At 47.9% G+C, this 24,723-nt stretch overlaps 1 protein-coding gene across 1 annotated transcript in view; it reads left to right on the forward strand.

Annotated features, from left to right (window-relative positions):
• The first annotated feature begins 4,714 nt into the window (after positions 1 to 4,714).
• Positions 4,715 to 24,723, forward strand: part of EFCAB8 (EF-hand calcium binding domain 8) — a 99,649-nt gene continuing 79,640 nt past the window's right edge. Inside the window, exons 1-4 of the mRNA XM_023220581.1 lie at positions 4,715 to 5,662; positions 9,891 to 10,056; positions 18,565 to 18,683; positions 21,214 to 21,317. Of these exons, the coding sequence (XP_023076349.1) occupies positions 5,450 to 5,662; positions 9,891 to 10,056; positions 18,565 to 18,683; positions 21,214 to 21,317 (602 nt within the window). The 5' untranslated portion in view covers positions 4,715 to 5,449. The remainder of the gene's footprint in view (positions 5,663 to 9,890; positions 10,057 to 18,564; positions 18,684 to 21,213; positions 21,318 to 24,723) is intronic.

The raw sequence follows: 24,723 nt of genomic DNA on the forward strand, positions 1-24,723 counted from the left end.
TGTCTGCTGAATTGCGCCATGGATCAAGATTGCAGTGGCTGCATCAAGTCTAGGCCTGCCCTGAAGTCTGGATTTGTAAGTCCCCCATTTCACACATAACGCTCTTGTCTCCTTATTTTTAAAGAATTGGAGCTTACCCAGAGGGCAGAGGAGGCACTGTGCCTTTCACTGTCCTGGAGCCAGTTGGTCTTTTGGTTTTGGCGAACCCTGCTTTTTAAGAGGACTCCCTGGCATCTTCCAGTTTCCTGCTACTTGTTTTATGTATTATTTTGTATCTGTGTTTGTCCTGTTTGTGCTGTAGCTCCTTTCACTGTCTCCTGTAAGTTCAACTTCTTCAATAAAAGAAATTGGATGAAAAATGGTTCTGTGATTACGGTTTGTGGGATGGGTTCTGATGCTTCATTTATGTTCTTCATATGGAATTCTGTGTCATTTCCCTGGTTCTAAATGTGACCAGCAGACCCAGAGTTCCATCTCGACTTCATAAAGGAGCTGTCTTGGACTGGGAACAGCTGCCGATGCCTTTGTTGAGATGGGAGTTGGAAAGTGATAGCACTTTGCCAGCAAGATTAACCGGGGAGATCAAATTGAGTCAGGGTGAGTGAGGGTGTTGGGTGAAAGTTGCACTCCCAAAGATTGAATAACTCTGCTGAAGACCTCTGCCTGAGCTCCAAGGCTGGAGAGCAGCTCTTAACCTGTGTCCCGACCGGCTTTCAATGCGTGTATCCTGAAGTCATCTGCTTCTACAAATTCCTACAAACCACTCATTCCCCTTTAATCCCTAGCATGTTCCCTTAGTGGCTGCTCTGAATTCTCACTCCTGTTCCAGATGGTACTCTCCCCACTTGCCTTGCCCTTCCCCTCTTCCATAAGCTCCGGACAGGTCAACTTTAGGGAACAGATTGAGGCAGATGGGTGTGACTTCTGACCTGACCTGTTCTCCAATTCTAAATATCAACCAAGTTTTATATATCAGCCTTCCCTTCCTTCCCTTCCGGGTTGGAGGAATGGTACTTGTCTTGGCCTCTCCCCTCTTACTCCTGCCCTTTTCTTTTGGGTGGTCTCTTTTGCCAGCAACCAGCATTTTTTTTTTTTCCACTTGGCATTTTACCTCTGTTCATGAACATACATAGAACCACTTTCTCCTGGTGAAAGACATTTCTCTTATAAAATGTTGAGTTTTGAAATAATTAAAAATATATAAATAGTTGTAAGACTTCTACAAAGAACTTCCCTTTGTCTAGACTGTGAACATTTTGCTGCATTTGTGTTATTATACATGTATTTGTTAAACCATTTGAGAATTACAGACATCATGCCCTTTTACTCCTACTTTTAAGTGTACATTTCCTGAGAACAAGGACATTCTCATAACCACAATACAGTTATCAAAAGCAGAAAACAATGTAGAGTCCACGTTCAAATTTTTACATAATTTCACCGAGAATAACAGTCCTTGCAGCATTTTTGTTTTTTTCCCAATCTGGGATTCAATTCAGAATAGTGCATTGCCTTTAGTTGTTGGGTCTCTCTCTTGTTTTATTTTTTATTTTATTTTTTTGAGATGGAGTCTCGCTCTGTCGCCCAGGCTGGAGTGCAGTGGCGCGATCTCGGCTCACTGCAAGCTCCACCTCCCGGGTTCATACCATTCTCCTGTCTCAGCCTCCCGAGTAGCTGGGACTGCAGGCACCCACCACCACGCCTGGCTAATTTTTTGTATTTTTAGTAGATACGGGGTTTCACCGTGTTAGCCAGGATGGTCTCCATCTCCTGACCTTGTGATCCGCCCGCCTCAGCCTCCAAAGTGCTGGGATTACAGGCGTGAGCCACTGCGCCCAGCCAGTTGTTGGGTCTCTTGAGTCACCTTTCATCTCTAACAGTTCCTTAGCCTTTCTTTGGTTTACATGGCATTTTATTTTGGCCAGGTGTGGTGACTCACACCTGTAATCCCAGCACTTTGGGAAGCTAAGGCAGGCGGAAAGCACTTGAGGCCAGGGAGTTTGAGACCAGCCTGGCCAACATGGAGAAACCCTGTCTCTACTAAAAATACAAAAGTTAGCCGGGCGTGGTGACGGGCATCTATAATCCCAGCTACTGAGGAGGCTGAAGCATGAGAATCATCAGAACCTGGGAAGTAGAGGTTGCAGTGAGCCAAGATTGAGCTACTACACTCTAGCCTGTGTGACAGAGACCAAAAAAAAAAAAAAAAAAAAAAAAAAATTATTTTGTAGACTATCCTGTAATTTGGGTTTGTCTGTTTCCTTATGATTAGATTCAGATGTGGTTTTTTTGGCAGTAATACTACTGAAGCAATGTGCCCTCCATGTATCGGATCAGAGGATGTAATTTTGCCCCATTGCTGATGGTGGTAACTTTTTTTTTTTTTTGAGATGGAGTCTTACTCTTTCGCATAGGCTGGAGCGTAATGGCACAATCTTAACTCACTGCAACCTCCACCTCCTGGGTTCAAGCGATTCTTGTGCCTCAGTCTCCCAAGTAGCTGGGATTACAGATGTAAGCCATTGTGCCCAGCCTATTTTTTCATTCTTCTATAAAAATTGGCATCATGCTATGCACCTTTTCTGCATCTTGTTTTTTTTTTTTTTTTTTTGAGACAAAGTCTCATTCTGTCACCCAGGCCCCAGAGTGCAGTGTTGTGATTACAGTCCACTGCAGCCTTGAACTCCTGGATGCAGGTAATCCTCCTACCTCACTGCCTTGAGTAGCTGGGACTACAGGTGAGTGCCACCGTACCCAGCTCATTTTTTGTATGTTTTGTACAGATAGGGTTTCACCATGTTGCCCAGGCTAGTCCCAAACTCCTGGACTCAAGCGATCGTCCTGCCTTGGCCTCCCAAAGTGTTGGCATTACAGATGTGAGCCACTGTGCCTGGCCTGCATCTTGCTTTTCTTATTAGTACTTCATGGAAATCTCTCTTAGCTGCTGGAGGTCAGATTCATCCTTCTGATATTTGGGTGATGTCCTAGGTGCAGGTGCACTGATTCATTCATTTCTCTTTAATGGTTCACTTTTGGTTTTTGCTCCTATGAATGATGCTGCAGCAATCACTCTTCAACAGTGGCCTTTCACAAAGGAGTCATTTCAATTAGTACCCACCATCCTACCCACTCCACTGAAACACATTTTATTTTTTTGAGACGGAGTTGTGTTCTTGTTGCCCAGGCTGGAGTGCAATGGTGTGATCTGAACTCACCGCAACCTCCACCTCCCAGGTTCAAGCGGTTCTCCTGCCTCAGCCTCCCGAATAGCTGGGATTACAGGCATCCACCACCACACCCAGCTAATTTTGTATTTTTAGTAGAGACGGGGTTTCTCCATGTTGGTCAGGCTGGTTCTTGAACTCAATCTCAGGTGATCTGCCCACCTCAGCCTCCCAAAGTGCTAGGATTACAGGTATGAGCCACTGCGCCCAGCCATTGAAACACATTTTAAAGATTGCCATGAACCTGGTGTGGTGGCATGTACCTGTTGTCCCAGCCACTTGGGAGGCTGAGGTGGGAGGATCAGCTGAGCCCAGGAGTGCAAGACCAGCTTGGGCAACATAGCAATACCCTATCTCAAAAGATTGCCATGAACCCTTTTTTAATTAAAATAAAAATCAGAATTGCATGACTTAGGCTATAAACATCTTCCATAATCTCACCTGCCAGAGATGACTGCCATTAATTTTGGAGTATATGTTTCCAGGCGCTTTATTTACGCATGTGCCAACATGTACATGCATATATTCTTAACAGAAATGGACTTAACATTTTACATACACTTCAGCTTTTTCACTGGTAACCTCTTAATTGCCTTTTTCAATGGCCATTTCTTTCCCTTATCACCTTAGCTCACTTTGTAGCATCCCATTCTCCTAGCTGTCTTGTGTGTTTCTCCCTCTTTCTGTAGCCACTCCTCAAGTTTCAGTCCCCAGATTTCCAGGTATTCGTTTTTATTATTTCTTTTTCTTTTCTTTTTTTTTTTGAGACAGGGTCTCACTCTGTCATCTAGGCTGGAGTGTAGTGGTACGATCTCAGCTCTCTGCAGCCTCAACCTCCTGGGCTCAAGCAGTTCTCCCACCTCAGCCTCCTGAGTAGCTGGGCATATAGGTGTGTGCCACCACACCTGGCTAATTTTGGATTTTTTGTAGAAATGGGGTCTCAGTGTTGCCCAGTCTGGTCTCAAACTCCTGGATGCAAGTGATCGTCCTGCCTTGGCCTGTTTTTTTATTCCTAACTGGACGGCCTAGTATCACATGCATTAAACCACTTTCCCTCCTTGCTCCTTTTTCTGGAAGTGGTTCTGGCATTTCTATTAACTTGGTTCTTGGCTTCCAAATCTCCTTCCTTTAGGCCGTTCTCTCTCCTTTGGTCCTTAGGTATGAGCTGTTGCCTAGGCACTGCTAGATTAGAGCATTCTTGGGTACCGTTCAGTCTTCCCCCTCCAGCTTGTGCTGATGAATTTTATTTTTTATTTTTTTGAGACAGAGTCTTGCTCTTGTCACCCATGCTGGAGTACAATGGCTCGATCTTGGCTCACTGCAACCTCTGCCTCCCAGGTTCAAGCAATCCTCCTGCCTCAGCCTCCCAAGTAGCTGGGATTACAGGAACCTGCCACCACACCTGGCTATTTTTTTGTATTTTTAGTAGATACAGGGTTTCACCATGTTAGACAGGCTGGTCTCATTTGAACTCCTGACCTCAGGTGATCCTTCCGCCTTGGCCTCCCAAAGTGCTGGGATTACAGGTGTGAGTCACTGCGCCTGGCTGCTGGTGAACTTTCATAGTTGCCCTTCATTTTGTTCAGACTGTCTGGCCAGGTATTCAAGATTCTACTTTCTGCTGCCAATTTTTTTTTCTTCTCTCCCGTGATTTCTCCCTCCCTTCTGCCCCCAGGGCCCTTCAGGTCAAGCCAAGCTGGCTCACTTGGTCTGTCTCCTGTGCATGTCCTGGGCTTAACTATTTCTTGGCTGTCCCCCTGCCATCCTAGAGTGCCCTCTGGACTCTTGCCTGGTGGGACTTGCTGACAAGGTGGATTGGTGCTCCAAAGACCCTAACAAAACTCTGTCATCTATCATATGGAGGCCTTGCTGACCCAATAGAAACGTTCCTTTTATATTCCCAGAGCAGAGCTCTGTTCTGTCTGCTCTCCCGAAGTCCTGACTTGCAAGGGCACTGGAAGGCGGGTGGGGAGGGTATATGCAGCGGAAATGAGGGGCCCTCATTTTTCTAATCTGTTTATTGTACTTGTACTACCACATGGCCTCCTAAGATTCTTCTGTAGAAAGTGTGATCCCCTTTAGAAAGCCTCTGGCATTAAGTCAGGAGTAAAGAAACTTGTGAAACCCCATGGCTTCTGCAGGACAACTCCTGTCTATCAGGGGAAGAAAGGCTCAGGTGCAAGCTTGGCAAAAGCTTTTTGCTGGAGAAATCTCTGGGAAAAGGGATGCTTATCAAATGCTTGCTGGGACTGTCCATGGGCAAGGGGCAGCCACCCTCTCCCTTGAGCTTGACTTCTTTTCTACCTTTTTGTGACCTGGCTAAGTCAACCTTCCACGTGGTCCTTACAGCGACTGCAGTTAAGTTGACTATGATTCCCTATTCTAGGTCAAGACTAATGTCTTCTGAAGACTTAGCAGAGATCCCTCAACTCCAAAAGGTAAGACAATTATCTGAACTAATAAAGGGTGGGGCATTCCAGAGTCACCCAAAACCTCACTTACCAGCATGGAAGTACAGTGGTTTCTGCATCGGGGAGGGGGTTGCATACTCAGATATTTACCGGGCAGGTAACTTAAGTGTACTTTTTTTTTTGTTTGTTTTTTGAGACAGAGTCTTACTCTGTCGCCCAGGCTGGAGTGCAGTTGCACCATCTCGGCTCACTGCAACCTCCGCTTCCCGGGTTCAAGCAATTCTCCTGCCTCAGCCTCCTGAGTAGCTAGGATTACAGGTGTAATTTTTGTATTTTTAGCAGAGACAGGGTTTCACCATGTTGGCCAGGCTGGTCTCGAACTCCTGACCTCATGATCTGCCTACCTCGGCCTTCCAAAGTGCTGGGATTACAGGCATGAGCCACCACGCCTGACCTAAGTGTACTTTTAAAGGGCTGCCTGAAACTGGGTATGGTGGCTAACACCTGTAATCCCAGTACTTTGTGGGCCGAAGGCAGGAGTATCGCTGAGCCCAGGAGTTTGAGACCTGCCTGGGCAACATAGTGAAACCCCATCTCTACAAAAAGTAAAAAATAAATTAGTTGGGCATGGTGGCACATGCCTGTGGTCCCAGCTACTCCAGAGGCCGAGGTGGGAGGATTGCTTGAGCCTGGGAGGTCAAGGCTGCAGTCAGCTATGATCTCGCCATTGCACTTATCCTGGGCAACAAAGTGAGACCCTGTCTCTAAAAAAACAAAACAAGCTACATGAGTCAAATGCAACACACCCGAGCCCCCTGATGTACGGTCTGTACATGGACTCCACTTCTCTACTTAATTTTGTCCAGCAGGTTGTGATAATGGTGGGATGGGCTGTAAGAGTTTTTATCAAGCCAGATATGTATTGTCTGTTACGTGCTTGGGGCTGGGGAATATAGAGATAATTAATACAAATTAGATTAAGATTAAGTTAAACATGCCCTTGTCTTTGAAGAGCTCACTATGAGACAAGGAGTAATAACAAGAGCTGTCATTTATTGTGTAATTACAGTTTACTAGGGCTTCACATGTATTCAGGTGTCATTTAGGTCTCAACCACAACCCTGCAAGGTAGGGACTGGCTCTCTGTTTTGCAGATGAGGAAACCTGTGGCTCAGAGAATGATGTGATATGCCTAAGTTAAAATAGCCTGTAAGTGGGGGAGCCAGACAGAATTCCAACCCAGAGCTCTGGGGCTCTGTAGCCGTGTGCTTCCCCTCATGGCTTGCTGCCTATGTGTATGGACAGACATGCACACTTACTATGCCTTGAGGGGCAGATATGAACAAAGACCTGGGAATATGGAGGTGGCAGTGATGACTGTCATCTGAAAGTTATGGAAGAGCTCCTGGGGGGAGGTTCCATTTGAGCGAGAGTCTGAAGAGTGGGTAGGGGTTCACCTCTGAGGGAGACGGGCTGGATTGTATATGGGAGACAATGTGAGTAAGCATGGAATGCTTGCTGGGCTTGGGGATGGTGGGAGCAGGTGGTGTGCCTGGAACATGGTGCATGCTTGAAACTAGAAAGATAGGTCAGAGCTGGTTAGGAAGTGTTTTGAATGCTACACTCAGGAGTTGGGGTGAAGAGTATCAGAGTTGGAGTAAAATCATTGATGAGATTTGCTGCCTAGAAGCCAGGTGTGGTGGCCCATGCCTGTAATCCCAGCACTTTGGGAGGCTGAGGCAGGAGGATCACCTGAGGTCAGGAGTTCGAGGCCAGCCTGGTCAACATGGCGAAACCCTGACTCTACTAAAAATACAAGAAATTAGCTGGGTGTGGTGGCTCATGCCTGTAGTCCTAGCTACTTGAGAGGCTGAGACAGGAGAATCACTTGAACCCGGGAAGCAGAGGTTGCAGTGAGCTGAGATCACGCCACACTCTAACTGGGTGACAGAGTGAGACTCTGTTTAAAAAAAAAAAAAAACTTGCTGCCTAGAAAGATGACTGGTGCCAGCGTTGGGAGGTGGATGGGAAGAGAAAGCCGAACTCTGGTCTCAGTTAGTGGTGGTCATTGTACTTATCCCAGCAAAAGACTGGAGTTCGAGGTGAGCAGGGGTGTGGGAGAGGAGGCTTATATGTAGGTGATGGATCCCAGGAATAATTAACCGGAGGGACAGTAGAATGCATAGGAGGAAGAGGGAAGAGCTGAAGGTGGTACTGAGATTTCTTTTTTTTTTTTTTTTTGAGACGGAGTCTCGCTCTGTCGCCCAGGCTGGAGTGCTGTGGCCGGATCTCAGCTCACTGCAAGCTCCGCCTCCCGGGTTCACGCCATTCTCCTGCCTCAGCCTCCCGGGTAGCTGGGACTACAGGCGCCGCCACCTCGCCCGGCTAGTGTTTTTTTTTTTTTTTTGTAGTTTTTAGTAGAGACGGGGTTTCACTGTGTTAGCCAGGATGGTCTCGATCTCCTGACCTCGTGATCCGCCCGTCTCGGCCTCCCAAAGTGCTGGGATTACAGGCTTGAGCCACCGCGCCCGGCCGAGATTTCTAATCTGGGACCTGGGTGGGTGGTGAGAGCTTTCACGTGCTCCTCTGTTGGGCTCCATGGAGGCAGGGACCCTCACTGTGTTCACAGTGTATCCACAGTGCTGTATCCACAGTGCCTGGCACTCAGTCAATGTGTGTAGACCCTTGGCAAATGAATGAAAGGTCACAGGAGGATGAGCACATTTGCTCTTTAGTTGGGGCTAAGGTGGGGAGAGTGAGCAGTTCAATCCCTTGTCTCTTGTCTTTTTGAACTAAAGTCTTCTCAACTTCCCAAGGCCCAAAGCAATGTGTCTCAGTGAACAGCACTGCCTGCCTGCCACTCAGGTCATCTAATTGTCCTCGTTTGGAATCTTATGGGAGGCAGCCTTTGATGGCCTGAGCTTTGGTGACCTGACACATTATGCTAAGTATCTGTATGAGTCTCAGAGAGGGGTGATGAGAGGAAGCATCATGAGGCCTAGAGGAGTGGGGAAGGCTTTTGGGGGATCTGAGAAGGATGAGTAGAAGGGGGAAGTGAGGGAGAACCCCCGGTGGAGGGGTCTGTTTGAGCATTGGTGTGTTGGTAGCAAGGCCAGGGGTGGGGCAGGTGAGCTTATCTGATCCAGATGGGACATCTGGACTGGTCAGGACCAGGTCAAATTAGGGAAGATGGAGCTGGATTCCTTGGGGTCTTTTTTTTTTTTTTTTTTTTTTTTTTTGGAGGGGTCTTTCTCTGTTGCCCAGGCTGGAATGCAGTGGCACGATCTCAGCTCACTGCAACCTCCACCTCCTGGGTTCAAGTGATTCTTCTGCCTCAGCCTCCTGAGTAGCTGGGACTACAGGCACACGCCACCACACCCGGCTAATGTTTTTGTATTTTTAGTAGAGATGGGTTTCTACCATGTTGGTCAGGCTGGTCTCAAACTCCTGACCTCAAATGATCCGCCCTCCTCGGCTTCCCAAAGTGCTGGGATTACAGGCATGAGCCACCGTGCCCAGCCCCCTGGGGTCCTGAATTCTGACCACTGAAGATTTGAAATGATATAGTTACTGAACTGAGGTCCCTTATAAATGAACACCCCGTTATGAATAAGGTAGGACTTGGCTGTATCCTCCTTGAGCCTCACATGTGGCATCTGCAAAAGGGGAGCAATGGTTCCCTCTCCAAAGTCAGGAGAGTCTAGATTTTTCTTTATCTTCTTAGGTCTAAAAATGGTTAAGAATTATGTGTTTCTCCATGGAATACTATGCAGCCATAAAAAAGGATGAGTTCATGTCCTTTGTAGGGACATGGATGAAGCTGGAAACCATCATTCTGAGCAAACTGTCGCAAGGACAGAAAACCAAACACCGCATATTCTCACTCATAGGTGGGAATTGAACAATGAGAACACTTGGACACAGGGTGGGGAACATCACACACCAGGGTCTGTCGTGGGGTGGGGGGAGGGGGGAGGGATAGCATTAGGATATATACCTAATCTAAATGACGAGTTAATGGGTGCAGCACACCAACATGGCACATGTATACCTGTGTAACAAACCTGCACGTTGTGCACATGTACCCTAGAACTTAAAGTATAATAATAAAAAAGAATTATGTTTCTGTCAGTACCATCATAACACTACTTACCTTGTTCTTTCTCAAAGAGTCTCTCTTTAAATCATGTGCTGAAAATGTTTGGCTCAGGAAATTGAAACACTCAGTCCCTGGTTCTTGTTATATTCGTTCCAGCTGTCTGTCCCACATGGCTTCCAGAACAAGGAGGCTGTTAGCTCCCCAACACCATCCATCACCCTTAGCCAGGTGCCCGACCTCCAGCCTGGGTCCCAGCTATTTACTGAGGTACACCTGGCCAAGATAGAGAAAATGTTTGAGGAGGACATCAACTCAACTGGAGGTAAGGCCTCTCTGTGGGCTTGGTTTTTGTGTGAGTTCTGCAACAGGGCAGAACCCAGTACCTGGGGTGTGTGGAGGGTTCAGGCATGATACACATTTTGTTTTTGTTTTTGAGATAGGATATTGCTCTGTCGCCCAGGCTGGAGTGCAGTGGTGTGATCACCACAGCAGCCTCGACCTCCCATGCTCAAGTGATCCTTCCGTCTCAGCCCCCAGAGTAGCTGGGACTGCAGGCACATGCCACCACTCCTAGCTAATTAATTTTTTTTTTTTTTTTTTTAGAAACAAGGGCTTGCTATTAGGTTGGTGAAAAGTAATTGCAGTTTTGCTATTAAAAGTAATGGCAGAGGCCAGGCGCAGTGGCTCAAGCCTGTAATCCCAGCACTTTGGGAGGCCGAGACGGGCGGATCACGAGGTCAGGAGATTGAGACCATCCTGGCTAACATGGTGAAACCCCATCTCTACCAAAAAAATACAGAAAAACTAGCTGGGTGAGGTGGCGGGCGCCTGTAGTCCCAGCTACTCGGGAGGCTGAGGCAGGAGAATGGCATAAACCCGGGAGGTGGAGCTTGCAGTGAGCTGAGATCCGGCCACTGCACTCCAGCCTGGGCGACAGAGCGAGACGCCGTCTCAAAAAAAAAAGTAATGGCAGAAATCGCAGTTGCTTTTGCACCAACCTAATACGTGGTCCAGGCTCGTCTGGGACTACTGGGCTCAAGTGATCCTCCTACCTTGGCCCCTGGAGTAGCTGAAACTACAGGCACATGCCACCATGTCTGGCTAATTAAAAAAATAATAATTGTAGAGACAAGGTCTTGCTACGTTGCCCAGGCTGGTCTCAAACTCCTGGACTCAAGCAGTACCTCCTGCCTCGGCCTCCCAAAGTGCTGGGATTACAGGTGTGAACCACCATGCCCAGCCCTGATCAGCATCTTTGCATCTAGTTTCTCCTGTAAAACTTTCAAGCATTATGTAGGTATTGCAAGCATATTGGAGGCTATTTGGGATCTAGAAAATTTTAAAAAATATCCCTAGTCCAAATACCCAAATGTAACCACTGTTAGCATTGTGGTGTACGTATTTTCTTCCAGTTTCATATGTATGGTTTATTATCTATTGCTGTGTGACAGTACCAAAATCTTAGTGGCTTAAACCAATGCACGTTTATCACTCACAGTTCTGTTGGGGCAGGAGTCTGGGCATGGCTTAGCTGGCTTCTCTGTTCATGCTCTCATAAGGCTGCAATCAAGTTGTTGGCTGGGGCCAGGTATGATGGCTCACGCCTCTAATCCCAGCACTTTGAGAGGCCAAGGTGGGCAGATCACTTAAGGTCAGGAGTTGAAGAGCAGCCTGGCCAACATGGTGAAACCCCGTCTCTACTAAAAATACAAAAATTAGCTGGGCGTGGTGGCACGGGCCTCTAATTCCAGCTACTTGGGAGGCTGAGGCAAGAGAATTGCTTGAACCTGGGAAGCGGAGGTTGCAGTGAGCCAAGCTCACGCCACTATACTCCAGTCTAGATCACAGAGTGAGACTCTGTCCAAAAAAAAAGAAAAGTTGTCGGCTGGGGCTGTGGAATCATCTCAGGCTTGACTGGGGAAGGACCCACTTCCAAACTCACTCAGGTTGTTGGCAGAATTCATTTCCTTGCTGCTGTATGACTGAGGGCTTCTGTTTCTTCCTGACTGTTGGCAGGAGGCTACCTTCAGCTTCTAGAGGCTGCCTACGGTTCCTGGCCATGCAGGATTCACCAGCAGAGCTGCCTGCAAGGCTCAAGCCAACAACAGGGAGAAAAACTCCAGCAAGATGGGTGTTGCAATGTTTTTTGTTTTTTGTTTTTTGAGATGGTGCTTCATTCTTGTTGCCCAAGCTAGAGTGCAATGGCACGATCTTGGCTCACCGCAACCTCCACCTCTGGTTCAAGCGATTCTCCTGCCTCAGCCTCCCAAGTAGCTGGGATTACTGGTATGTGCCACCACGCCTAGCTATGTTTTGTATTTTTGGTAGAGACAGGGTTTCTCCATGTTGGTCAGACTGGTGTCGAACTCCCGACCTCAGGTGATCCGCCCGCCTTTGCCTCCCAAAGTGCTAGGATTATAGGCGTGAGCCGCCGCACCCGGCTGGGTGTTGTAATCTTATATAACAAATCATGTAATCACATGCACATAGTCCTGCACACCCTGTCACCTGTGCCATATTCTGTTGGTTAGAAGCAAGTCGTAGGTCCCATCACACTCCAGGGGAGGGGATCAAAGGAGGGATTGAGCACCAGGAGGCACACAGTATGGGGGCTGCTTAAGTCTCTCTACCACAGATGGCTATGCGTGTTTTCATATGTCTTTAATCATACTATATGTGTAATTTCAGACTATTTTTCACTTAATGCTAATATCCTAAGGAATTTTCCATATTGCTACATAATCTTCCAAGTAATCATTACTAATGGAGGCAGTTGTTTCACTGGCTAAGCTATTCCCCTATTTTCAGACATGTAGGTTTTATTGAGTTTAATGTTGTAAAGATATCCTTTGTGCATCAAGCCTTTTCTCTGTTTAGAGCTTGATTTTTCCCCTGAGATAATACTCCTGTAAGTCAAATAATAGGAATACTTAAAGGCATCTTTCTTTATATCCACTAGACCATGCCAGGGTCCTATTTACCTGCCCTGTGAATTTTTTTTTAGATTTACAACCACACTGTGATGTGGGCAGGAAAAGATAAGAAATCTCCAGTTTACAAATAAGTAAAGTGAGACCTAGGAGGGACAATTTGTGTCTGGTCTGAAGATAGGGGGTTCCTGGGCGGTGGTCTTCAATGTCATTGTTTGCAGCCAGGAATTGCCACTACTGTGTCTGGGAGGACCCCGTTGGTACTGACTTTGGCCATCATTTTTATTGTGTTTGTTTTGAATAGGTAATATATCCACACAGTTCAATATACCCAAACGGTTCAAAATCCAAAAGGTACTTTTTTTCATGGTACCTTTTAGATACACAGAGAAAATGTCTTTCTCCCCCACCACCCATGTGCCCAAGTATATCCCTTTAAGTGATCACTGTTTTCTGTTTCCTGTGATCTTTATTTTTAATTTTTTAGGGACAGTGTCTCACTTGGTTGCCCAGGCTGGAGTGGAGTGGCGTGATCGTAACTCACTGCAGCCTTGAACTCCTGGGCTCAAGTGACTCTCCTGCCTCAGATTCTGGAGTAACTGGGATTAGAGGCATGTGCCACAATGCCTGGGTAATTTAAAAAACCTTTTTGGTAGAGATGGGGTCTTGCTATGTTGCCCAGGCTGGTCTTAAACTCCTGGCTTCAAGCAATCCTTCTGCCTCTGCCTCCCAGAGTGTTGTGATTACAAGCATGAGCCACTGCACCCAGCCTCCTGTGACCTTTAGAAATACAGAAGTACCTTTAGTCACTTCTCTCTCTTTTTTTTTTTTTTTTTCCTGAAATGGAGTCTCACTCTGTCACCAAGCCTAGAGTACAGTGGCACGATCTCAGCTCACTGCAGCCTCTACCTCCCAGGTTCAAGTGATTCTTCTGTCTCAGCCTCCTGAGTAGCTGGGACTACAGGCACGCACCACTGGCTAATTTTTGTATCTTCAGTAGAGACAGGGTTTCACCATGTTGGTCAGGCTGGTCTTGAACTCCTGACCTCAAGTGATCCACCTGCCTTGGCCTCCCAGAGTGCTGGGATTACAGGTGTGAGCCATTGCGCCCAGCCCTCTCTACTTCTTTTAAATGTTAGTGTCCAGTCATCAGCTTCCTCCCTTTTTTATATGAAGTGGCAGCCTACTGTCCACACTGTTCTACTCTTTGCTTTTTATTTTTTTAAATTTTTATTCTTTTAAATTTCTTTTAGAGAGAGGCTTTTGCTCTGTGGCCCAGGCTGGAGTGTAGTGGTGTGATGATAGTTCACTGAAGCCTCGACCTCCTGGGCTCAAGCAATCCTCCTGACTCAGCCTCCAGAGTAGCTAGGACTACAGGTGTATGCTACCACATCCAGCTACTTTTTTCATTTTTACTTTTTGTAGAGATCGTGTCTTGCTATGCTGTATTCCTTGCTTTTTTAAAAAATTAATTTTAACAAGTTTTACCTCTTGCTTTTTACTGAATGTATCTTGCAGATATTTTCATATCAATGTAAAAAACCCTTTCTCATTTTAAAAAAAAACTGTGACTTTAAATGGGAGAAAGGAAAATTCACCTTTTGTTGATGTAGGATAAAGGAAAATAGGATAATTTTTCTCTTTCAAAAGTCTTCTAAGGAGGTGGATTATGAGTACGGGCTCCATACCGTGTCTTAGGCACCCCCACTGTCAGTGCGTGCCTTGGAGGGAAGAGGGGACATGCCAGTGTCCTTCTTCCTGTTCTGTAAGTTCCCTTTTCCTAGCTTCAGTCCAGGTTGAATCCAGATCTTTGAGGGAAGTCAGTGGTTCTTAAAGAGGAAGGAGTGCCTTTCAGTCTCCCCAGAAGGTTTTGAAAGCACACAAAGGCAGTTTGACTTCCAGCTCTGTCTGGAAGGAGGCTGCAGGGCTCATGGCCTGCCCCCTGACATCTGTCTTCTACCTGGAAGGACCATCAAGTGCTTAAGCACCTCAGCTGTAACTCCAGATAAGCAAGATGGGTCCCTCTTTTAGCAAGGCATGATTTCTTCAGGCTTTCCGTTTATTCCTTGATCCAGCAACAAAGATAATAATAATTACTGTTGTATCATTGTGCTGGATGTTTTATAAGGAGCATAGAATGGGGTTAAGAGCATGAGTTCTGGAGCCAGATTGCTGGGGTTAGTATCTGGTGCTACCACTTACCAGCTGTAAGTGACCTTGGGCAAGTGACCACACCTCTCTGTGACATATTTACTTCCTTATGTAGGTAGTCCGTGTGCATAAGGCACAGAGAACAATGCCTGGCATGAAGTGCCATCGCCAGCACATCTCAGTGCAGTGCCCACAGAAACCCTCAGAGGACCAGTGTTTGTTGAAGCCAGGACCCAGCCCTGGGGAAACAGGCTCATCTCTGCCATCCCAGAGCTCTCAGGCTGGAGTGGGAGATAGAAGATAGACAGACAAGAATGAAAGCGAGCTGGGGGCGGTAGCTCACGCCTGTAATCCCAGCACTTTGGGATCCCAGAGAGCTGAGGCGGGTGGATCGAGAGGTCAGGGGTTCGAGACCAGCCTGGCCAACATGGTGAAACCCTGTCTCTACTCAAAATACATAAATTAGCTGGGCATGGTGGCGGATGCCCATAGTTCTACTTACTTGGGAGGCTGAGGCAGGAGAATTGCTTGAACCCAGGAGGTGGAGGTTGTAGTAAGCCAAGATCGTGCCACCGCATTCCAGCCTGGGCAACACAGCAAGACTCTGTCTCAAAAACAAAAACAAGGCCGGGCGCAGTGGCTGATGCCTGTAATCCCAGCACTTTGGGAGGCCAAGGTGGGTGGATGGTCTGTGGTCAGGAGTTCGAGACCAGCCTGGCCAACATGGCGAAACCCCATCTCTACTAAAAATATAAAAATTATCTGGGTGTGGTGGTGCACACCTGGATAGGCCTCCCTACTCGGCAGGCCGAGGCAGGGAGAATTGCTTGAACCCAGGAGGCGGAGGTTGCAGTGAGCCGGGATCATGCCATTGCACTCCAGCCTGGGCAACAAGAGTAAAACTCCATCTCAAAAAACAAAACAAAACAAAACAAAAAAAAAACCACTAAAAACAAAAACAAAACACAAAACAGTGAAAGCGAGTGTGTCAGCTGATAAAGAATGTCAGCAAGGACCATGGAGCTGGGCAATGGTGGGGGTGGCCTCCTTAGATAGACTCTAGGAAGGCTTCCCTATGGAAGGAGTCCCCTGAACTCTGAGGATGTTGGCCAGGATGGTCCCAATTTCTTGGCCTCGTGATCCGCCTGCCTCGGCCTCCCAAAGTGCTGGGATTACAGGTGTGAGCCACTGTGCCCAGCCCAGAAGCACTTTTTAAAGACCGTGATTATTAAAAAAAAAAAAAGTTGTAGACAGGAGTTATTGACCCATTAGCAGACAGATCCCCTTATAGACCCAGCATGTGGAGAATTTTCTATCCTTGCCTGCTCCTCCTTTCTTCTCCTCATCTTTTCCTTCAGCCAAAGTTTATATTTTGATAATTACTTTTAAAAGATACAGTTTGGCCAGGCGTGGTGGGCTCACGCCTGTGGTCCCAGCACTTTGGGAAGCCGAAGAGGGTGGATCACTTGAGGTCAGAAGTTTGAGAGCAGCCTGGCCAACATGGTGAAACCTCATCTCTACTAAAAATACAAAAATTAGCCAGAAATCGCTTGAACCCAGGAGGCGGAGGTTGCAATGAACTGAGATTGTGCCACTGTACTCCAGCCTGGGCAACAGAGCGAGACTCTGTCAAAAAAAAAAAAAAAAAAAAGATGCAGTTCACCTCTCTCCTAGATGTGTGAATTTATTAATGTCTATTTGTTGCCATTATATACTTTTGCTCTGCTGCTTTTCTTCATTTTTATTTAATTTATTTATTTATTGAGACTGGGTCTCACTATGTTATCCAGGCCGGAGTGCAGTGGTGAAATCTCTGCTCACTGCAACCTCCACCTCCCAGGCTCAAGCAATCCTTCCAGCTCAACCTCCCTAGTAGTTGGGACTACAGGCATGTGCCACCATGCCTGGCTAATTTTTGTATTTTTTGTGAAGATGGAGTTTCACCATGTTGCCCAGTCTGGTCTCAAACTCCTGGGCTCAAGCCTTCTGCCCACCTCAGCCTCCCAAAGTATTGGGATTATAGGTGTGAACCCTTGCATCCGGCCTTTATTTTATTTATTTTTTAGAGACAGGGTCTGTCTCTATCACCTAGGCTGGAGTACAGTGGCGAGATCATGGCCAACTTCAGCCTCTGCCTCCTAGGTTCAAGCCATCCTCCCACCTCAGTCTCCCGACCAGCTGGGACTACAGGCTCACGCCACTACACGTGGCTAATTAAAAAAATTTTTTTGTAGATTGTATCTCCTTATGTTTCCCAGCCTGGTCTCAAACTCCTGATCTCAAGTGATCCTTGTACCTCAGCCTCCCAAAGCACTGGGATTATAGACATGAACCACTGTGTCTGGCCTTGCTTCTACTTTTCTTTCCTTTTTCTTTTTTTGAGACAGTCTCACTTCGTCGCTTAGGCTGGAGTGCCGTGGCGCAATCTCGGCTCACTGCAACCTCTGCCTCTTGTGTTCAAGTGATTCTTGTGCCTCAGCCTCCCAAGTAGCTGGGATTACAGGCACATGCCACCAAACCTGGCTAATTTTTTTGTTTTTTAAAATATTTAAATATTTATTTATTTATTTTGTTTCTTTTTTTTTGAGACAGAATCTGGCTCTCTTGTCCAGGCTGGAGTGCATTGGTGCGATCTTGGCTCACTGCAACCTCTGCCTCCTGGATTCAAGTGATTCTTCTGCCTCAGCCTCCCAAGTAGCTGGGATTACAGGCATGTGCCACCATGCCTGGCTAATTTTTTTTTTGTATTTTTTAGTAGAGACAGGGTTTTGCCATGTTGGCCAGGCTGGTCTTGAACTCCTAGCCTCAGGTATCTTCCCACCTCTGCCTCCCAAAGTGCTGGGATTACAGGCATGAGCCACCGTGCCCGGCCTGGTTCTCCTTTTCTTTGCAGAGTTATCTTTGTCTCAATCCTTCGTCTTTGTTAATTGTATGGAAATGGGAATTGATCTTTTTTAGTGCCTCCCTTCCCTGCACTGCTGTGGGACCAGCACAGTGCTCCCATATGGTGCGTGTTCAGCCAGGATTTGTGGGGTGGTTGAATGTTGAGCAGATAAGATGCAAAAGATAACCATATAAGGACAGAAGCTTCCGGAATTGGCCTAGGCTGGGGTGGCTGGGGTGGATGCTGAGATGTGAGGAAGGGAGACAGGTCCAAGAGAGGGGCTGGATTTGAGTTTTGAGGGGCTGGAGGAGGCAGCCTTCTAAGGGCCCCGTATCTGGCTGGAGCCATCTCCCTTCTGTGCCCCCTGCAGTGGACCAGCTGAGGATGGTAGGGGTGACAGCACCAAGACTGCCTTGAACCAAGCGCACTTGGTAAACATGGTGTTTTTTTTTTTTTTTTTTGAGACAGAGTTTTACTCTTGTTGCCCAAGCTGGAGTGCAGTGGCGCGATCCTAGCTCACTGCAACCTCCGCCTCCCGAGTTCAAGGGATTCTCCTGCCTCAGCCTCCCGAGTAGCTGGGATTACAGGCGCCCACCACCATGCCCAGCCAATTTATTTTTTTATTTTTAGTAGAGACAGGTTTTCACCATATTGGTCAGGCTGGTCTTGAACTCCTGACCTCAAGTGATCCACCCACCTCAGTCTCCCAAAGTGCTGGAATTACAAGCGTGAGCCACCGTGCCTGGCTGTAAATGTGGTCTTCAGTGTGTGCCTCTCAGCACCAAGACACTCGAGAACTCTGTGGCAGTGATGGGCAGAGGGCCTTGTCAGGAAGGGGATGATGCTCTCTCTTCTCTCTTTGAAGCCCTGGGCATGGACGCCTTCATCAAGGCCATGAAGAAGGTTCTAAGCAGTGTGTCGAATGAGATGCTAAAGGAGCTGTTTTTGAAGGTGGACTCAGACTGTGAAGGCTTTATCACCTGGGTGAGAAGGGTGCCCCTGCTTCCTCAGGTGCTGGAGGGAGGCTGGAGGGTCCAGTCCTTGACCAGTTGGTGGGCTGAAGATGGGAGGCCATCATGATGTGGGAAAGCCTCCCTGTGGATTCCGGCCCCAGCCAGGGGACTTGCCCGGTGGAGAGGTCCCTCCTAAGACCTGTGTGAGCTGAGTTCCTGGCAGCTCATTCCCCACGGACAAGGGTCATTGGCCCCTATGTGAGACCTACTGAGTTGCAGCGGTGACCCTACCTGCCACGCGGCTGTGCTGCCCACCAGCCTCCCATTTGGCTTGAGGGATTCAAGCTGGTACCACGACCATCTCATGACCCTTCACTGTCACTCAGGAAGAGGCCAACTTGTGGCTGTTACATCCAAAAACGTCAGGCTTTTACAGCAGCGTAATAATAATGCTTTCATGTTTTTCTGGTTCTAAACGTTCGACAATGGGAATATATAGCTTTTTAAGCAACAGAAAAGTACCAAGGATAGTCTGACAAATTGATGTAGCAAAGATGACAATGATAACTAGCATTTACACCAAGCACTGTGCTAAGCTCCCTATGTATTATTTTACTGAAACCTCATAGGAGCTGTTACTTACCTCTATTTTGGCCGGCGCAGTGGCTCATACCTGTAATCCTAGCACTTTGGGAGGCCGAGGTGGGTGGATCGCTTGAGCTCAGGAGTTCATGACCAGCCTGGGTAACATGGTAAAACCCTGTCTCTACAAAAATTACCAAAAATTAGCTGGGTGTCGTGGTGCATGCCTATAGTCCCAGCTACTTGGGGAGCTGAGCTGGGAGGATTGTTTGAGCCTGGGAGGTTGAGGCTGCAGTAAGCTGAGATTGCGCCACTGTACTCCAGCCTGGGTGACAAAGTGAGACCATGTCTCAGGAAAAAAAAAAAAAAAACTTACCTCCATTTGACAGATTGGGAAACTGAGGTATGGGAAAGTTAAGAGTTTGCCCAAGGCTTCAGACTCATCAGCACTGGAGCCAGTGTTCAAACCAGGGAGCGTGCCTTGAGAGTCCTTGTGTTAACTGCCATCTCATCGCTCTCCTCAGCGTAGGTATAGGTTATAGGTTTTATTCTTCTGAATTTTCTTGTTTTTATTTCTCTCTCTCTCTTTTTTTTTTTTTTTTTTTTTGGAGATAGAATCTTGCTCTGTCGCCCAGGCTGGAGTGCAATGGCACGACCTTGGCTCACTGCAACTTCTGCCTCCCGGGTTCAAGCGATTCTCCTGCCTCGGCCTCCCGAGTAGTTGGGATTACAGGCGCCCACCACCATGTCCGGCTAATTTTTGTATTTTTAGTAGAGACAGGGTTTCACCATGTTGGCCAAGCTGGTCTCGAACTCCTGACCTCAGGTAATCCACCCTCCTTGGCCTCCCAAAGTGTTGGGATTACCAGTGTGAGCCACCACACTTGGCTATTATTTCTCTTAATGTTCTGTAATAAACATTTCCTTTAGAACTAATGAGGCCAACTAAAAGAGAAAGAATAAAAAGTAATTTAACCCCCTCACATTCCCGGCATTCTCAGGGCTTTACCCAGTTGTCCTTCTCTACAACCCTCCATTTCTCATTATAGCTTCATATGGTGACTGCTTTGGGCCTTGGCCATGTTTTCCAGCAGCTGGGCAGCGGAATGGAGTCTGGAGTTGCGCCAGTGGCCCTGGTTGTGGGTGCTCCCTGCTGTTAACTTGATGTTTGGGCATGAGCATTGCATATCCTTACAGGGGCCTGAGTCTTATTACCCATAGGGGAGAGTGAATTAAGAGCTCCCAGAGCAATGGCAGTTGTGGAGGTGATCTGAGGATGCACTTAGCGCTTCAGGACGGCTAGGGAGGCGCTATAGCGCCCTTTCCATGAATGCTGCGAGTAGGCTCTTCCCATACTCAGGATTCAAGAACAGGTCTGCTGTCCAGGCTTGGTGGCTCACACCTTTAATCCCAGAACTTTGGCAGAGCACTTGAGCCCAGGAGTTCAAGACTAGCCTGGGCAACATGGCGAAACCCCGTCTCTACAAAAAATACAATAATTAGCTGGGAATTGTGGCATGCATCTGTGGTCCCAGCTACTCAGGAGGCTGAGGTGGGAGGATCACTTGAGTCTGGGAGATTGAGGCTTCAGTAAGCTGTGATCACACCATTGCACTCCAGCCTGGGTGACAGCGCAAGACCCTGTCCCAAAAGAGAGAGAGAGGAAAAAAAAAAAAAGGCCAGGTGTGGTGGCTTATGCTTATAATCCCAGCACTTTGGGAGGCTGAGCAGTGAACTGTGATCACACCACTGCACTCCAGCCTGAGTGACAAACTAACAGGGAAAGAGCAGGTCTGTTGCTTGGCCACCTGCCTTGGCCAGTACTTAGGAAGCAGCCACCAGAAGGCTCCCCGTTGGAAGGGCCTGGGAGAGATGAGGTGGCGGGGGGGACCCTGAGAATCAGGCTTGGGTTGTTGAAACTGAAAGCCGAGGCCATTTTGCCAACACCGTGCCTCCCTTGTGCTTTCTTTCTGAGGCAGCAAAAGTATGTGGATTACATGATGCGTGAGTTCCAGGGAAAAGAGGACATGCAAAAGAGCCAGTACCGCCTGCACCTCCACCTTCCCATGAGGGTCGTCCCCTTGTAAGGAGCCTCTTCCTGGGCCTTGGTGGGTGGGGTGACTGGACAAGTGCTGGTGCCAGCCTGCAGCAAGCCCCTCCCTCAATCCATGACCTCGCTGGTGCTGACCAGGGGTTGGCATCAGCCTGCTGCCTGATGTCCTTTGGCTCATTTCAACCTCACAGCCCTGTAAGTGTTAGGACTCAGGTAGGTGATTTGTCCACATTTTATAGATGAGGCCACTGAGCTCTGGAGAGGTCAAATGGCTGGCCCCAGGCTAATAGGTAGAAAGTGGCGGGCTGCTGTGTTTGGCCCTCTCAGCCCCCATTCTCCAGTATACAGCATTGCTTCACCTGCTTCCTGTGCTGGTCAGTGCGGAGTGGGTCTGGCAGTTTCATCACAGGGGCACAGGTGGCACAGTTGGCCAGCACAGGCAGGAAAAGGAGTTTCTTCCCAGGCGACAGGGAGGGAATTGCTCCTCAAACCCCTAGTCAGGCCCTGGAGGGCTCAGTGTGGCTGACCGCGGGAGCAGGTCCCTCTGTTACTCCTGGAGCTGGTGGCACTGCCCTGCCTTGGCTTCTGCCTGACCCCCCTGCTTACTCCTCCTCCTCATGGCTCCTCCACCCACTGTGCCCACTGCACCCTGGCTTTGCAGGGGAGGAAAACTGTCTTTTCCCTCTACCCATCTGAGGTTCATTGGCAGGGACCTCTGTAAGAGAAGATAGAGTCACAAGGATGAGCATACAAGTTTATTTAATATAAGTTTTACATGACATGGGAAACTCCCTAGGAAATGAAGACCCTAAGAAACAGATAACCTGAAGGTTTTCATGCTAGGTTCAATGGAGGGTGGAAAGCTGTGAAAAAATAAGATAGGACAGAGGGGCCATGAGCCAAGGGTAATACATGGTGGAAACAGCAAGGCAGTTAGTTCAGATTCTTGTCCCTGTCCCTGTGTCTTCGGGCACCCCTCACATGAGTCTTATGACCGGCTTCAGGGGAAGGTCAAACAGTCCTTCCTGAACATACTGCTTCTCAAATTCCTTCAGTTTAACAGACTCAGTATGCTGCGTTGACCTATTCAGGGGTAGCATGTCTCAAACCCCCTCAACCTCTTCTGTCTGTGCCAGGGCTCAGTCTGCCCCACGGTGTGTTCCTCCTCCTGGACTCCCTAAGCACGAGGAGCACTGTGGGGCCTCTGACCTGCTGGGCCCGGGCCGCCCAGGTCACTGGCTCCCTTCCTGCAGTCTGCCCTGGAGCACTGCTGCCTGGGGCAGGTGGCCGGGTGGGGAGCTGGGTCCTGAGGTACCAGGTGTGGCAGCCTACATTTGTCACCAGGTCAGGAGGGAGCTGTGGGTGGGTCTGTGCTAAATGTGGGTGGGTCTGTGCTAAGAGGACCAGACCTAGACCAGGCCACGGGGAAGACCAAGAGCTGGAAGGCAGCCCTGGCCCTCAGGCAGCCTGGGGTTTAATAGAGAAGGTGGCTTGAATGAAAGTCACCAAAGGGTAACTTTTTTTTTTTTTTTGAGACAGAGTCTTGCTCTGTCACCCAGGCTGGAGTGCAATGGTGCAATCTTGGCGCACTGCAACCTCCGCCTCCCAGGTTCAAGCGATTCTCCCACCTCAGCCTCCCAAGTAGCTGGGATTACAAGCGCCCGCCACCATGCCTGGCTAATTTTTTTGTATTTTTAGTAGAGACGGGGTTTCACCGTGTTGGCCGGGCTGGTTGCGAATTTGTGACCTCAAGTAATCTGCCTACCTTGGCCTCCCAAACTGCGAGGATGATAGGTGTGAGCCACTGAACCCAGCAATAACTTAAAACAAAATTTTGGTTGGGATTTAATTGGGAAATAACCAATAAATATGAATGATGAGAGATTTCATAACTGTATTTTTTTTAACATTGACTGGTTTATTATAAAGAATATTGCAAAGAATACTGATGAACAGATGTGTAGGGCGAGATATATGGAGAGAGGGACGCACAAGCTTCAGGAATCTCCGTGTGTTCAGCCAAGGGAAGCTCTTGGAACCCAGTCTCGGGGGTTTTTAGTGGAAGCTTCATGACATCAGCATTCCTTCCCCCAGGGCATAGGGCAGGACTCTCTCTGGGGCTGTGGGAGTTATGAGCCAGGAACTATCCACAAAAACATATCCATATAAAACACCACAGGCCCCCAGTCCTGGTTTTTGAACACAGAGAACACAGCTCCCTTATAGCAAAAGAATACACAACTCAAAAGATACTGCCACATTACTAGAGTCCCATTCAGTCATTAATAATTCATCCCGTCGGTCATACTATATGGCTCCCAAACTGAGGCCACTCAGGTTTGCAGGCTTCCTTTCAATCTTGTCAGGTTCCAAAAGCTGGAGTTGCTTGGCAAATAAACCTCTAAGGCATATGGAATCATTGAGCTAAGAGACAATGCCATCTCTCTTTTCTTTTCTTTTTTCTTTCTTTTTTTTTTTTTTTTTTTGAGACGGAGTTTTGCTCTTGTTGCTCAGGGTGGAATGCAGTGGCGAAGTCTCAGCTCACGGCAACTTCCGCCTCCCGGGTTCAAGTGATTCTCCTGCCTCAGCCTCCCGAGTAGCTGGGATTACAGGCACCTGCCACCATGCCTGGCTAATTTCTATATTTTTAGTAGAGACGGGGTTTTACCATGTTGACCAGGCTGATCTCAAACTCCTGACCTCAGATCTCCCAAAGTGCTGGGATTACAGGTGTGAGCCACTGCACCCAGCCAGTCATCTCTTACTCTGAGAACTCCTTCGAGTTGTTGGTGTAATACTGGATTTCTCTCCATTTAATCCATTTATTCATCTTTACCCTCAGCTAGTATTCTTCCTTTTCTCCATTTGTCATTTAGTTTTACCCAAACGTTTCCACCTTTGCAAGGGACATCAGGATCGCTGGTAGCAATGCTAGTCTAGCGAGTGCCTCCCCTCAGTCCATTCCCATTCATAGAGAATATGGTTACACGAGTTCCAAACTCACGAGCCATTTTTACCACGAGGCAATATAGCTGTATTTATTTTTAACCCCCATTTTGCCAGATGGGATGAAGGCACAGTCCACCCCCATCAGGCCCTTAGGGAATTCTCACAACATTTTAAAACATGGTGACTGTTTCTTGCTTAGAAATTATCCCTGCCAAGGCATGGTGGCTCACACCTGTAATCCCAGCACTTTGTGAGGCCAAGGTCGGTGGGTCACCTGAGGTCAGGAGTTTCAGACCATCCTGGCCAACATGGTGAAACCCTGTCTCTACTAAAAATACAAAAATTAGCTGGGTGTGGTGGCATGAGCCTGTAATCCCAGCTACTCAGGAGGCTGAGGCAGAAGAATCGCTTAAACCTGGGAGGCAGAGGTTGCAGTGAGCTGAGATGGTGCCCCTGCACTCCAGCCTGGGTGACAGAGCGAGACTCA

The sequence above is a fragment of the Piliocolobus tephrosceles genome, chromosome 20 (assembly GCF_002776525.5).
Source record: "Piliocolobus tephrosceles isolate RC106 chromosome 20, ASM277652v3, whole genome shotgun sequence".
NCBI lineage: Eukaryota > Metazoa > Chordata > Mammalia > Primates > Cercopithecidae > Piliocolobus > Piliocolobus tephrosceles.